Genomic DNA, 16,751 nt, shown 5'->3' on the forward strand with positions numbered 1-16,751 from the left:
CAACGGAGACCAGCTTTCAGAAATCAAAGAACAAGCATTATTTCTAAAACTCTTTAACAGCTCGTTTGTATCACTACTACTGCCTTTTGCAAAATCAGTTAATTTTATTCATTCATATTTTGTGATATTCCTGAATAGAATAATTCACACAATTTTCTAACCACTTAACAGAGCAGATGAAAATCACAATGAACACACGTGAGAGTATTCAACTTTAGGCATTTTTATTTTGCTTAATTTACTTTAGTCTAGCATTTGGTTTTGGATCATTCACAACTTCAAGAAATAAAAGTTATAAATACTGTACAGATGGGATTTTTTTCCCCCCATCATTCACGATTGTTGAAGACATCAACACATTCTAAGTAGGGATAAATACTATTTTTCAAATGCAAATAAATTAAAATATACATATGGTTAAGTAACGTCAATACACTGTTAACAACAATAATAGAAAGGAGTTTAAAAACCCTGGCAAATCTGTAGTCCATCATCAGTATCACGGTTTTCAGTCCCAAGAAAGTGAGATGAGGAGGTAAGATATTTGAAAGAAAGTCAAGACTTAAACCACTGTGTGAATGGAGTATTCCTTCGCAGTTCTGATCACTTTCAGTAAGGTTTTATTGTTTTGTCATAAAGACCTGTTCCTTTCCTTATTTGTTCTCAATTACAGTATCTTCTCAGCGCAGTTGGTCCACAGAGTGTACAGAAATGTTGACGGAAGCATTGTCTCGCAGAAAGGTACAGTACATTTCAATATGTACTGAAAAAAACTTGTTGCACATTTCTCTGTTTATTGTCCATAATATAATGGACACTACTCTAGAATTCTTGAACACGGGACTAGAAGACAAACAGTACAGTATAAGTGAATCCCACCTTACCTATGGAGTTAAACAGCAAAGCTTAGGGTACTATTCTCATTCTTTCAGTTTGACTGATAGAACACTGTCTGTCTTCTACCTTGAATTTCCCATCTTTTCCCCTAAAACCTGATTATTTCCAGTACCGTACCGGAATCTGGACTTCTCATATTCGATGTGAGTGACACAGAAAGCACAAGAAGAGAAGCAGAAGGAAGACAATTCTGAAAACTCTCTCGCCGATTTCAAATTGCAGGCGACTCATTCTGAGTTTTGCTCGGGACACTAGCAGTCTTTTATCTTAGTAAATAGATATTAGTGGATGTCAGTGTTTTGGTTCTGCAAATAGGTCAAACAAACAGTTCAGTAAACTGCACAGATTCATTGCCTTTCAACACTTTCAAAGGTAAACTGAACTTGAAAATCACCGGACTATAGAAAACTAGAAGTGAAATTCTTGAGAGGTCTGTTCAACTTTCTCTGCATCATAACACTGAAGGAAAATAATGCTCCCAGAGTTTACATTGGACTTTATATTTGTTTCAATACAGGTACAGTGCCTATAGAACAATTATTCCATTATTCAGTTCAATTCTTTTCTGTTTTTTATTTTTAATTAATTTAGTAAAATGTCTGGATTTTTTTTCGTTGACATGATAGAGTACTGTGTGTTGATGAGCGGCAAACATTCTCAGTTAGATACACCATGGTTCTATGCTGTAACACAATAAAATGTGAAAACATCCAAGGGGAGGGGTGTAGACTTTCTATAGGCACTGTATATTGTATGTTTTAAATCAACCCCAATTCCTGCTGAATGGATTGTCACAGAGGCCCTCGGCCTTATGGGACAAGACCTGTGCCTGCTGAAGCAGTGTTAAGCAGGGTGTTTGGCTTGTGCCAGACACAGAGGCGACTAATAAAGAAATGGAGGCCCTTTCTCATCAGCCAGAAAAGACGTGCCAGCATGATGAGAGATGCAGGGGTGACCATGCGTGATTCTCATGCAAAAGCTTTGAAGAGTAGGAAACCTGTCCACGGAGTGGGCTTGCTGACACGACGTCACATAGTAAATAGACTTAAGCTAAGAAGTCGATTCTGAACCTGATTCTAAGCCAAGGATGGCCGTTCCAAATCAACCCGATGCCTTGGACAGGAAGTTTTATCAGTTTCGAGAAAGTTGTTTTTTTTCAGATTAAATGGCAAGATCTTTCTTTGGAATGGGGATATGGTCGTTTCTGGTGCGGGATATGAGGAAATGTGTACGTGGGTGTCCTCATTGTCTTTATTTTGTGGGTTCCTGCTAGCGAAGAAAAAACACATGTGTCGGGAGCAGATGGACATCTCAATGGGTGAACCAGATGACGTGAAAAACCCTTTCACAAATTCATACTTGTTTTCACAGTCTTAACTCAACGCTTGGGTTACATACATATTTACAGCGCGTTGACTCTCCGGGAGAGCAGAGCACTCCTATTTTCAGACCAGGACTACTTTCCTGGCTTGAAGCATTTGGGGAGCTGAAGGGTCCTACGCCAGGAACATATGGACAAGAGCATCAGGAGGAATTTTGAGTAGCTTAGTCACATCTGTGGAAACAGATACCCCTCTGACTGGTTTCAGCACCTGTTGGTGAACGAGAGCACCACTGGAAAAATAGAAAAGCACAGAGATAAATGCGCATTGCAACCACAGTCCAGTCCTGCGATGTCCTTTGGCCTGTGTATGCAAGAACCACCATCTCCAGACTCTACAGATTAAGGCATCAGAAGCCGACTCCAATTTTCCTGTCAGTAGTGCCTTCCGCCAGCTCATCCTCAGAATAGGAGCCGTGTGGGCTGTAATTCAGGTCAGTGGTGTGCTGCAGGTAGTCTGTGGCGTGGCCCAAGCTGCTTCCAAACTCCTGGTGAGCGGCCTCTTCGTCCTCTTCGTCCTCCTCCTCCTCCTCCTCCTCCCTCACGCCCCGCGGAGACCCCCGGCTCTCTCCTGGCTTGTCCCCCTGCTTCCCCCCGCGCTGCCTCTCCGCCTCCGCCTGCGCGGCCTGCTCCTTGGCTTTGCGACTGCGCTTCCACTTCATCCGCCGGTTCTGGAACCAGATCTTCACCTGCACAGTCACAGTCCACAGGGGGAGGGGAGGTCAGAACACACACGTTTCGCCTTACCAGAAAGAGACTAAGAGGGGCAGTGACTCCAGACTAGATGGAGACTTCTGTCTGGACTACATTCCCCAGAATGCTGTGGGGGGAGTGGGGGGGGTGGAGGAGGAGCAACAGTCACCTGACCTGCTGGCCCAAGACAATTAGTCAGGTGACAATTTATTATTTAATAGGCTGGAAGCTAAAGCTTTCGAGATCAGTTACTATCTGCAATCTGAGGACACAGGGTAGATTCTCTACAATGCAGCTGCACCAGAGGAGGTGGGGGGGAAGATAGTCACAGACTGACCAGCGACTGAACAGCTGAGGAGCTGTGAGTTTCGAGACTTTCGAAGAGTATTATGAAGGGTCTCAAAGATAGGCAGTTCTGTAAAACTGGAAAGCCACTTAGCTGCCCAGTTCGTTACTTAGGGACTGAAGACGGCAATCAAGAGCTCAAAAAAGAGATAGGTTTGCATTTTGGTACTTGATTTCATGCTTCCTGTACTGCAAATAAACTGCACATGACTGCTGTGTGTCTGTTTTACCCTGACCCACCTGTTCAAATTCCTATTTCAAACAATCTAGACCAGGAAGTGTCATAGAGACTTACTCCATTTTTTCCTTGAAGTGTCTCAGACTTCATAATGAGGCTATGGAGTGTTGCAGGATTTACTAGTCAAAGCAAAGTGTAGACTCTTCTTTATACAATTTCCTTCTTTATTCAAAAAACATTTTCCTCACTTACCTTTACATATGATAAAGAACTGTGGAAACGGTATGTGAGTCCTAGTTGGGACACTGGTTAGGAAACTACTTTTTTTTTCTTCTAAAAACCTAACATACCAGCTAATCTATTGTGAATTGGCTAGAGTATACATAAAACACAAGAATGTGGCAGTGGACTAAGATCACTCCTGACTGTCACAAGAGAACTAAGAATGTAACCAGTACCCATACTTGTTTAAGAGTGTCACATAAAAAGTTTAGATAGTGATAGATGGGACATAAGTGATAGATGGGACTGCTAATCTACTGATTGCATCTACAAATTTACAAATTACTATTAACCTTTAGGTGCAGTGACTTAGTTGGTGTGCCTATCTACCAAAAAAAGGATCTGTTTTATCTACAGTATATTCCAGATTGGGTAGAGATTGTGATACCCTTGTGTAAAAAAAAAAAGACATTGAAATTCTAATCTCTGTAAATTGAAATCAATTATTTTGATAGCATTATCAAAAAAGCTTGTCGGCTTGTCCCAAATATCAGCCACAACAGATTTTTGGATTTGCTTTCAGAATGTGAGGAAAATAAAACTGGCATGGGCACGCATAAGGAAATTATCACCTTTAAAAATACTGAAGCTTCCAAATTATTCTGGAACGGCAGAGTTCACATTGGCTGCCATTGCCGAGATATTGCTGGTGCCTGTTTCTGTGGTCTGTTGACTTGAATGTAAATACAGCAGGAAGAACTATTACGGATCAGATAAAATGCATCTGAAACAGCAATTGGATAAACTTTAAGATAAGGAAAAGGGAAGTCGCCAATGAACTAAGTGAGCAAAGGCTAATTTTAATGAAGGTGTTCACTAAAGGTGAAGTCTACCACATACCTCAGGCAGGGAAAGTACAGAGCTCTGTATTAAACAGTACTGGCATGGAAAAGGGAGATGTGTTTTGGTTTCTAGAAGCCCTGAAATTGAGTAGATCCCCAGAGCCTTGTAAAGGCAGAAGTGACACTTTTACAGTGTCTACAGAAGCCTTAAAAAAATGGACAACTCCATTTGTATGGTTATACATCCTCGACCTAAAACGATATTTGGCAAAAGAATATCCTTTCTTCCATCGAGTAGCCACTTAGCCGCTCCAGCCCTTAATGACCACTTGCTTAGTGAGCACCTTATTACTTATTTATTAATTAATTATTAAATATTTTCTCATCAGGCCGTCCTCACCTGCGTCTCCGTCAGCATTAGAGAGGTGGCCACTTCGAAGCGCTTAGGCCGCGACAGATACTTGTTAAGCTTGAACTGGTTCTCCAGTTCCAGGAGCTGCTGGCTTGTGAACGCCGTCCGAGGTCGCCTGCATTTTCCCATCAGAGAAGACTGGGGTGCTGCCGGAAAGGTTAAAGAAACGGAAGGGCATCAGGAGTCTGTCGGACAGAATCGATCTACTTCTTCCCTTCAACAGCCAACTCCAAACAAAAGAGGGCCTAAGAATTTGCTAGATGGAAAAAGCATTTTTCACCGCATACATTTTAATATGCCTCACGCCCTTGAGTTATGTGACACTCAATAGATAAAATGTTAATAACCACCTCTCATATTTTGGACACAGAGTATGGAACATATTCCACAAGTTTCTTACAGCCTAAACCCACACTCTCCCTTTTTTTATGGCTGTACTGGTTGTTTTTTGGTCTGTCTCACCAGGTCAACTATACAAATATTCCTCATTCCTCGGAGTAACTTCATTTGACTGGGGGGTTCTAATATTTCTCATTGATTATACACTTGGCAGGAGGGGGTGTCGTGGTTAACATTGCTGTCTTGCAGTACTGAGGCCCCCTGGGTCCAGTTCTGGACTTGGGGTGCTATCTGTGTGGAGTTCGTATGTTCTCCCCATGTTTGTGTGGGTTTTCTCCAGGTGCTCCAGTTTCCTCCTATAGTCCAGAAACATACAGGTAGGTTAATTGGCTTCCAGGGAAGCTGGCCCTGATTTGAATGTGTGCACGTCTGTGTCTATATCTAACTGCCCTGTGATAAGACTGGCAGGCTGTCCAGGGTGTACCCCTTCCTGTGACCCTGAATTGGAAGAAGCAGTTAGAAAATGGATGGATCACATACTTTATTTGGTTAAATCTAGTTGTCCAGGCACAAGAATATCAGCCTTCGACCAAATAGCATTCTCCATCCACGAGTCTGTATCAATCACAGAAAAAGCTTTTGGGGTCCGGAAAGCACATGGCGACCAATAGTTTAGAGAGAGACCACCATCTTTGATCAATAAGGAACAAGACAACATCCCTCAGGCAGTGGAAGAACAACAGTCTATATTAAACATCGTATTTGCATAGTAGATGCAGAGGAGTTGCAGGTGCTAAGAGGAATCAAGACGACTTAAGTCCCCAGGACCCTGGGGTGTCTTACCAACTGTGCTCAAGGAAACAAGATGCTATTCAGAAGCTGTTGACACAACTCTTCCAACAGTCTCGTGAGATTTGGAAAGTCTGACTACTAAGGTAGTGATGGCTGAATGGAAAATTGCTAAAACAGTAAATGTGAAAGGTGAAAAAAATGAACTGAGGTAATTATAGACCCGTAAGTCTGACTTCTCTTACGTGTAAGGATACGGAATAACTAAATAGGAGGATCGCCTGCATGGAAATCTGATATTGGTGCAATCAACAATCAAGCGAACATTGAAAACGTTCTGAAAATCTAAACCATACACACTTAATACGTCATAAATATAATACATTTTAGATTACAGGCAGGGAAATGCGTGTTTGGATTGAGAGTCGGAGAATAAATAAAGATGAATGCCCAAATCGGAATGATGTAATAAGTGGAGTACCACAGGGGTCTGTAGTAGGACCGCTTATTCCTAATTTATAATAGTAATCTAGATTCTAGTATAGTTATTAGATTAGTTCACTTTGCAGATGACCAAATTAGGCAGATTGGCATACACTGTAAAAAGACATTTCCAAAGATCTAGAGATCAGGCAAACACTTGGCGAGGAACACTGCATGCAGGTAGACATTCTATAATCTAGGAAACACTAAATTAGAAGAAACTACTTGTGAAAAAGACAAGGTGTCGATGTTGGTCATTTACATCTTCTCGACACTGTGGGGAAGCAATTAAAAAGCCAAACAAAATGCTAGGCTATAGAATTGAAAACAGAGAATTTAAATCAACATACAAAATGTTTCAAATGTATAATGCTCTCGCAGGGCCTCATTCAAAACATTGGCAACAATTGTGGTTCGGTCCACCACTTTATAGAAATGATGTCGCTCTTCTAGAATCTATCCAAAAAAGAAAAAGGAGATTTATTTTAGGGTTTAAGGGCATTCCCTAAACTGACAGGCTGAATCTTGAAAAAAAATGATGATCGCAAGGGAGCTTGGTACAAGTATTCAAAATCCTCAAAGGCACTAACAAAAGCAACCCATTGTACTTCATCAGAATTAAGAGAGAAACACAAACTAGAGGACACTATGTGGACACTATGTGAAAGTGCATTTAAAACTAAGAATAGGAGGCACTTCATTACTTGAAGAGTTGTGGCTGTAGGGAACAGGGTACCCGTCATGTTGCTGGTACCCTGGTTTCTTCAAGAAGCAGCTGGATAAAATTCAGGAATCAATTAACTATTACTTCCAAACTGGCTAGATGGGAAAATGGCCTGTTCTCATTTCAAACCGTTTTTACGTTTAATCTTAACCATTAAACCGCTGATACTACTGATAACTGCTGAAATCCTAGGAGGATTGATCAATTGATTGATTGACTCAATACTATCATGCGATGAGTCAGGGAGGGATCTCTCTATTGTTATGAAGGGATAATTATTTTTTTTCCTTTACTCTTTACCTAACTCGTTGTTTGTGCAAGAGGAAACAGTACTGCATGTTATTTCTACATTGGCATCTGGGCTTACAATAAAAAGCAGAATAAAGAGCCTTGGCAATATACTGTACATTTCAAAGATCTGTGCATTCCTTAGGTGAAAGAACTTATAGCCAAAGGCCTTTTTTGGTTAAGTCGCTACCAACTTTGCTAATCAGCTTGGTTCAATTTGTGTTTTTTTTTCTGTCGAATTTCTCAGTTTGCTTGGGAATTGCTTATAAACAGAAGTTCCCATGTCTTTTCACAGAATCACAATATAATTCAAGTCAGAAGCCACTCATGCATTATTCTTAAACCAGTGAAATGTAGCTGTGGTCCACTGTCGTACTGAAAAGTGAATGTACAGTATGTCTTAGTTTTAAGTCTGAAGAATGTTTTCCTCTAAGATTGCCAGTATTTTGCTCCATTTATAATGATTTGGCTCCATTTGTGGCCAGCAGCCATATCACCCTGCTCCTCACAACTGGCAGCCCACTGAAGCTCAGCAGGTGTGAGCCTGGTCAGTACCTGGATGGGAGACCTCCTGGGAAAAACTAAGGTTGCTGCTGGAAGAGGTGTTAGTATAGGCAAAAGGCAGCTTTGTGGGTCCTATACTAAAAAGTGCCGTCCTTCAGTGAGACATAAAACCTAGGTCCAGACTCCCTGGGGTCATTTAAAATCCCAAGGTGTCTTTTGAAAAGAGTAGGGGTGTGACCCTTGTGTCCTGGACAAATTTCCCCATTGTTAATCCCATTGCCATGTGTATCAATAATTATGAGCTGAAAGCTTTCTATTACTCACTCTTCTGTGACGCAGGTGCTGCAGAACAACTTATGAACATGGTTTTCAATCTCTTAATTTTTACTTGCTCCATGATGAGAGGTGTAAGATTAGCAGTCGAATTACGAAGAGGACCAAAAGAGGTCTATACACTGCCAGACGATACTATCCAATAGAAACAGATTGAGCAGTGAAATATGGATAGCCCATACCTTATAACAGTAAGACACTCCTCGAAAAACACCATCGTCAGGACTCCATTTTTAGCTCCTCTAATCTGTGTATTTTTTTGCCTGAGACACTGCAGCATTCAGTTCCTGGTAGAAGTAATCAATCAAACTGCTGAACAGAACTGCCAAGTGTATGAACAACCAGCTTACATGTCTTATTTGTGTGGGAAAGAATCTCAATTGCTCTCAGAGACAATGCAGTGCACAAGCTGAATAAGCGAACATCCCTTATTTTTGTTTCTCTTTGCCTTTATTCGTTTTAGACCATGAATCTGAACGTCACATTCCTGGACTGAATGAATTAAAATTAATATTATTATAGGTAATAGGTATATATTTCATAATATGATATTATTAATAATAATTAATCATGAAATGAGTGGGGTATACCTGTGGTTTAATTCATTTTAAATCAAATGAGAAAATCTTGAAAAATAAAATACTGCACTTAATTTAACATTGTATAGATAGAGGGGTACTTACTGTATGTAATTTCTGTGAAATTCTGTAGCAATAATATAACGCCAATGCTTATACAATTCAGCCCGCTCCATCATACCTGGATGCTCCAGCTAAAACTACTGCTGCTATTAATAATTATGCTGATCTACTAATTTAACTGATGATTCATTTAGCAGACAACTGCATAAAGCTTCAGAACGGGTATTTTTTTCTTTTGACCAAAAGAAAATTACAGTATCAGGGTTAGAGAGTAGTATGGTCTCCCCATCCATCCAAAGCTCTTACTGGCAATATAATACGTATCTCTTTCTTGTTCTCTCCTCCTTTTATCGAGTTAAAAAAACAGCTCCGACACAAATAGGCTGTTCTCAAAAGCCTACAGTATGTCAACTGTGGCTGTTCAGGCCAAGGTTTGTCAATATTTGCCAATTAAACCTGGAAATCAATGACCTTGTTAGAATTTTAGATATAATTTATCTATTTCCGTTGCTCAAAACTGTCATTTTGTCTGTTGCATCGTATATTTTAAACCGTATAAATGATCTGAAAACTAACTAGCGTAAATATATCACAGGAAACCTAACTAAGATTTATAAATCACTGGGTTTTCTTCAACCGAACATGTGCTTCGTGGAAAATTTTATATGGCTTGATCATTTTCAGGCATTTACCATCATCGTCGAAGCTTTGAGTTTTCTCGTCTCAAAGCGACCAGAAGCGTCATCTTTTTTGCTTTTGTGTGTTTCGAAAACCAGGACGAGCACCCGGTGAAACAAAAAGAACGAGATGTAAAGTGAGCGTTTCAAATATTTAGTTTGACGCCACGACAACTCTTTTAATCTAGCATTAAGACTGTGCTAAAATCGTGCTTGAAATCGCTTCGAATTCAAATTTAATATTAAAGAAAGTGAGGCACTTATATCCGTGATAACCGTGAAATCAAACAATAACAACAGTCAGCCTGAATAGCATGAATTGTCTTCTGAGTTATTAAGCCTTAAAATTAAAAGTTTTGATTTTATAACAGAATGAAGAACTGATTATATTGCATGTAAACAGATTTAGAGGAATTCCGAGTTACAAAGCACTTTGTTTCAGCGTGTTTTGTGAAATTACTGCTTACCACAGTTTACAGCTTACCTACTGTACAACAAAAGTCAATGGGTTTTTGCATATATATAAAATTGACCCGAATGTTTGTACTTAAGAACAAATCTCTAAACATTGAAGACCAGTAAACCAACAAAACTGCGGTTTTTTGCGTTTTCTGCTCAGCTATAGCATTATTCCATCATTCTGCGCGTATAATGTTTTTTCGTACATTGCGTAAAAAGAAAATATCTAATCTAGTGCAATTCCCATTTTCTCTGTTACTTGCATTCATCCTCTTGGCAGATATTGAGATATTTAAGCACAATGTTTAAATTTACATGTAAGCATCAATATTTTGTTTCTTCGAGCGATCAGTACGTCTTTTTAAAAGGACAGTTTTGACGGACTGCGATGGAGCCCAGACCTCCAGTTACTTTAAATCTCCTTTTTGGTTAATCACCCGTTACCCTGCCGTAATAATACACTATGTTTTGTTGCTAAAACATCACAATCTAAAGACGACAACATTTGTAAAATAAACAGTGTATCTTATTCTTCTCGCTTTTTAAAGCCTTGTTTTGACTGAAACATTGTTGATTGTCGGTTTACTTACAATACAATGATTACAGGTGTATAATGGGTTTCCAGGGTTACATATTTTTAGGCGCTGTTGCATTAGATATTTTGAAAGCACAGACATTAAAATACCTAATACTGAAGTATAAAGGATTCCTCTATAATTAGCTCTATTTTAGTATCAGGATGAAGCTAAACTTCTCTCTTTGTTGGTATTAATATGTCAAGCTTTTTTCTCTTAAAGTTCACTTTTAGTGGTGATTTTCAAGATAATAATTTCATTTTTCTTATCACTAGCCCGATAAACTGATATTAGTAATTAGTATATTAAATAAAAAAGAAGATACAATTAAATGCGTCAACAATGGATTTTAGATGACCAATGTACTGTATATTACTGTATTTGTATTTTAGTTTTCGCGGACAGAAAACGAAGGAAATTATTTCTTTAAACAAATTTGTTTTTCGGGTGTAAAATCTGTCTTCTTTTTTAGAAGATAAGCAATGAGCACCGCGTTATCTCAAGTTCGCTGAGTTTATTATGTTAATTTCCCAAGTCAACAAGCACTACAATTGTACTGTGCTTGACTGGACGGCGAGGACACCTCTGTTGTAAACACAATAAAAAGAAATTTCAGCGTTAAATGGATACTTAAATGAGTTTCATATACTTTTCACACTCCTCGGTTTATTGGTCTCTAGTTTAATAAATTATCGAATTAACGGTAATAAATGTCATGCAAGCCTAGTGACAAATTAACTCACTTAATCCTCCTTCATATGTTCTTCTTTGTATTATCCTCAGATAGCCCTCCGGCTGTAATATGCGTTTTTACAACGCCTCGCGATGAAAACAGATAGGTATCCAAATTTTAATTCTTTGAGAGAAGCCATAAAGTTGATTGTTTTCTTCAAACACGGGTGAGTCAAGGCCCAGCCAACCCCATTAAAGCCTCAGATGATCTCTTCTTCCAAAGTTATACTGTATATACAGTACACGCACTTCTTAGGCTGCATGAAAACTAGTTACACTTCACATGTTTAATTAAACATTTTAGTTACGGCGTCACACTACCTCAAATTCCACAGTGCTTCGCGCTCAAATCTATCGATCCGCGATTTCTGGATCTTTATTCGGTGTATCTTTACTGCACTGAGTTTCCTGCACCACGGCGGTCATGAAAGCTTCCGAGATGCGTTTGATGTTTGTTTCAAAAATCGATTTCCCCACACCTGCCAGCGTGCCATGCAGTTAAAGCATTATTGATAATAACACTGTTTGAAATCAGACAAGGGCAGCGATAGTGTATATTAACATAAATAACACATTTCTGTTTTCTAAACACGTTGAGGCGGACGCTTAATCGTTATGTTTATTTTATCAACACAACTGTTACAGTACTAGGGTTTACAAAGTTATACAAATCCAGACAAAGTGTATAGACTAGGCTACTCACATCGTCTGCATGAATTGTAACACGGATCGTACATCTTACAGAGTTTTAGACGTAGCCTGTTTATTTTACACATTCGAATTACTGTAACTCCTGTTATATTTTCTTCCTGTTATATTTTCTCTCTTTGCGGAATTTTGCACAGTTTTGATTACTTGATTACATGTTATTTATGTTATTACATGTTACTGGTATTGCTATTGTGTTACTGTCTATTGTCTTATTTTCTGTCCTATTTATATACTGCACCTGAGTGACTAATGAGAAACACTTTTCATAATTCTATGCACCTGTGTAAGTTTAATGACAAAGTTGAATATTGATATTGAACTCACTAGTAACCGATGATTATACTATTTAAAGAACAAATAAAAGTAATCGTAAAGGAAAAACAGCTTTTTTAGCAGTATCTGAAACCTACTAACTATACTTTTAGAGCACAGATCCTCTATTTAGAAATAAACAGCGTAATAAATGTTTGTGTTCGTTTTCAGAGCCTCGGAGGGCACTTTTACAACACGACCCTCAAATAAAACGCCACGATCCTTAAAATAGAATCTTTGACGATAAAACCAGAACACTTTTTAAGTGAGTGCTTAAAATGTGAGGATAAAATACGAATGAAAACAACTGCGTACAGAAAATATTCAATTACACATGGAAGAACAAGGTAAGGACAAATTAATTTTTAGTGATTCGATTTTTTTTCTCCAATTTTCCGCGACCGCACTTCAGTGCTAAGAGAAGCGGTTTTTCTTAAAGCGTGGTTCTGGGTTCGTCCCTTTAAACGTAGGATTTTAGCAAACGAAGAACAATGACGTTCAACTACGCCACTCCAAAGGGCGGTCAAGTACGAGAATACTCACAGCTGTAGTCCGGCAGTCGTGGTACCATGATCCCGGCCCGGATCCAGTTCTCTATCGGGAAGGAACCGGTCGCGGCCACTTTCAGGTGCTCCGGATACTGCTGTGTCAAGTGCGAGAAGCCCGCGTAGGTAAACGCGGGATGCTGGGCTCCTAAGGCGGAGATCGGGTACATGGGCGCAGGGTACATGCCGGGCAGGGCCCCCTGAGGCAAAGTCGCCAGTCCTGGGTGCGGTATGTTGAGGAGACCGGGTTTGGGGATGATTCCCGTTTGCAGCTGAATTACCCCAGAGGGGGCCCGGGGCGAGGGGGTCTCTGTTCTCAGGCAGGACACGGGGCTGCTACCGGTGGGGCTGTCTGGGCTCGAAGACGGCGAGGGGGGTGCTCTGTGAGGCTCGTCCGCCAGCAGGGCATCGATACGAAAGTTCTTCGATTTTTCCATGGCCGGGACACTAATATCGGTTCTAGGCGCGATCAAATATACTGAAAAGCCCCCCGACGGACCGCTGCGGAAAGTTTCTCTCGGTTGCAATTTTGCGTTTTTGAGAACAGTACACGCACTTAACGTCCTAAACTCCTCTATCTATTCCGATTTGAAACTTTCATCTGATCGACAGCGAATACCGATTGCTACAAATCAAATGAATGCCAGCCAGTTTCTTTAGCGTATCCTTTAACTTACACGGTCCCGTATACTACAAGCGTCTTTACCGTGGCGTAGAAACCCTAATGGCACTGGACTTGCAAAGGATCTCTAAGAGGCCGGTTTCGAGCGATCTCGACCATCATTCCCCGTGAGCCGAATGTGTACCTTCTCTGAACTATAAAACTGTTGAAAGTTCATTCACTTCGCTTTACGATGGTCGTTCCCTACCAACTACAAGCATGATTAAAATATATATTACTCGGCTCACATTAAATCTCAATTTCCTGTCTACTGTGGTTTTATTAGCCTTTATCGCCTCTTGCCCACGCAAGCTATTCTCTGGTCATCATTTGCTGTCTTCAGCCTCTCCTCACCTCAGTGGGGTGTAAGCCAACTTAAATCCACAGCTACACTCCCGGCTCTCTGAACTACAACCCCTCCAAGCACACGCTGCCTCCTTCTCCGCACTCTGATTGGCTCTGACGGCTCGGGCTCCGAGCGCCGACCCTACCCTTCGACGGTTTTCTAATTAACTAATTACACGCTCATTTAAACCCAGCCCCCCCTTCACGGGATCAAATCCAACCTCACGCGCTTTAGGCAATCTTCCTGGTGGAAAAGTCCAAATGTCAAGTACTAGTTCAGCTAGGCTGCCTATCTGCAGGCAAGCAAAGTGCAGACCCCCAGGGGTCTCAAAGACCCAATACTCATTCATATGAAAGGTGAACTTTCTCGATCTTTCTGGACACCTGTGGGCCCGTCTGAAACATACATTTCAAGCGTAGATTCTAAAACCCGCAGTTAAAGGTGACATTTAATCAAATCAAACACTTCGAGGAAAAACAAAGTGCTATTCCTACCATTTTTACGTTACGGTTACATAACGTTGATATATTTGTTATCTCAGCTGTCCTACACTGCATTCAAATATAGTTCAAATGCAGCGTTGCATCAATAAAAGCAGAGGGGGAATAAAGAGCAGAAAAGTACACACACTCTTAACTCATTCCCAGTTCAATATATTATCCCGCTATAGTAAATGTACAATCTTGTACAAAATCCCAGAGACTGTTACCCTGTTTATACTGTATAGGCGTTTCCTTGATTAAGTATAAGGTTCACTCCTCTGCTCTCTTAAAGTGCAATCGACTTGTTCCCTTTTCTGCCTGCGATAGTGTGCAAGTTGAGTATTATTATCCTTAACGACTGTTATCATTTTTATGTTATTGTATTTGGCTCGCTGAACCTATGCGTTCTTTTTTGCAAAGTAATGTCCAAATGCGTGAAAAAAATTCACAACAGAAAATGAAATTTGTCACGTTTTGTGGCCGCGCAGACTTACTATACAGTCCCCTTTTTGGGGGGCAAGTCAAATCTTCAACTGCTAAGCCTTTCCATTACTGCCAAATACTGGCAAAAGAAAAGGGCGATTGATACAATACTTCTGGAGCGCCTGAGTGCTTTGTGAGCATCATTGCAAACACGCTTTCTCCCACGAAAAGCAGACTAATCATACCCGAGCAGTTACAACCAACTTGTGGATTTAGTAGATCTGCGTACAGATACTGATCATTCCAGGTTTAAAACGCTGTTTGCAATTCGTCGCAATTGACCAACTAAGTTTCCATTTAAAGTAGATCCCGTGGATTCAGTGTGTTAAGCATTTAATTCAATGCCACATGCCGCCGGGACTGTATATGTGTTGAACCGCTTTCATTTGCCTTTGTTGTAATGAGGTTGAATCTGCTCATTGATTCGTCCGGGTAAAATTCGTTGGAATAAAGTCGATCCGGTGTCTAAAAAGTACATTTTTCTTACTGAATTTTAAACCATTGCGTTTTTATTTTCAGAAATGAAATGTTCTTCAAAAGATCGCGATCTCAGTAAAATGTCCAGTTGACGAAATGGTAACGTTACATTTTAAATCTACATTTACCTCCCACGTATGAATTTATACACATATGACAAAAAAAAAAACAAGAAACGTCGTTAGCGTTCTCTGACTAGCATTACTGAGGAGGTTATACCAATAACAAATGATTTATATTTTAATTAGTGCGGTTTTAACGACTTGCTGATTTTAAAAATCCAGGCTAAAATGGAGACGCAATTAAATTTTACGAGCAAGAATTATACATAAACCGTAAAAGACTGCATTAAGAGATAATGTGATTTAGCTTTCGATAGCCAACATCTCGTAGTGTTCGAAATAAAATCCCCTACTGTCTCTTGGCGTATTTACTGCATCTCCCTGTTTTGAAATTTATTAATGGTTTGAAGTAACTAACGTGTAAAAAACAATTAGGTACTGGGATGATAAATTTGGCCACGAACGCAGGCGTCAAATGCACTAATTCTTATTTTTCAGACGATAAAAAGATAAAGTCGGCTGTGGAGAAATAGTAATAATACTGATGATAACGGAAATTCAATGTTATTTTCACAGTAACGACATCTCTTTTCATTTGACGCATACAGACGATTTTTAAAATAGTGTCTGGTTTCAAGGTGTCCAGTAAGGTCACTATCGGGGAAATTCAACCAGAGTCCCTTTAATTAATTCACTCTGCCGTGGTACTTTAGAGATACAACTATCTCTTTGAATTCTTAGACTGATCTCGCTAATTATCTATTGCGACTCTAATAGGAAAATATTGCAGGAGAGCGGGTTGGCGGGACTGGAAGTTGACCAGATCTAGATGACTTTCCAAACCCAAACGAAAACCGTCCTTGGCTGTTCTTCAAAAGAACGAGGGCGATGTTATCAGTGCAAAAATATACTGTACACACAGCCTCTTTGAAGGAACCGCCCAGAGCCAGGTGCCCACTAACATCATGAGATTATTATAATGTATATACAGACCAACCTGTTTAAGTCTCGGGGGGTTTATGCGTCGGACAGGACAATTACACTAAACGGAAGATGTGATTTTTAAATCAGCATACAAACTTCTATAGTCTACTCATTCGTAATTCAAAAAGAACACACGTTTAGGATGGTCAAAGGCAAGCCTCCCTTTACGTAAAA

At 40.0% G+C, this 16,751-nt stretch overlaps 1 protein-coding gene across 1 annotated transcript; it reads right to left on the reverse strand.

The window, feature by feature from the left end:
* Positions 1 to 207: 207 nt before the first annotated feature.
* mnx2a (motor neuron and pancreas homeobox 2a) lies at positions 208 to 14,181 on the reverse strand. The gene is made up of 3 exons (XM_006636815.3): positions 13,081 to 14,181; positions 4,959 to 5,116; positions 208 to 2,967 (listed from the first exon to the last, which is right to left on the reverse strand). The coding sequence occupies exons 1-3, from the start codon at positions 13,517 to 13,519 to the stop codon at positions 2,629 to 2,631; spliced, it is 936 nt and encodes a 311-aa protein (XP_006636878.2). The 5' UTR covers positions 13,520 to 14,181; the 3' UTR covers positions 208 to 2,628.
* Positions 14,182 to 16,751: the final 2,570 nt, after the last annotated feature.

Source organism: Lepisosteus oculatus, chromosome 12 (assembly GCF_040954835.1).
Source record: "Lepisosteus oculatus isolate fLepOcu1 chromosome 12, fLepOcu1.hap2, whole genome shotgun sequence".
NCBI lineage: Eukaryota > Metazoa > Chordata > Actinopteri > Semionotiformes > Lepisosteidae > Lepisosteus > Lepisosteus oculatus.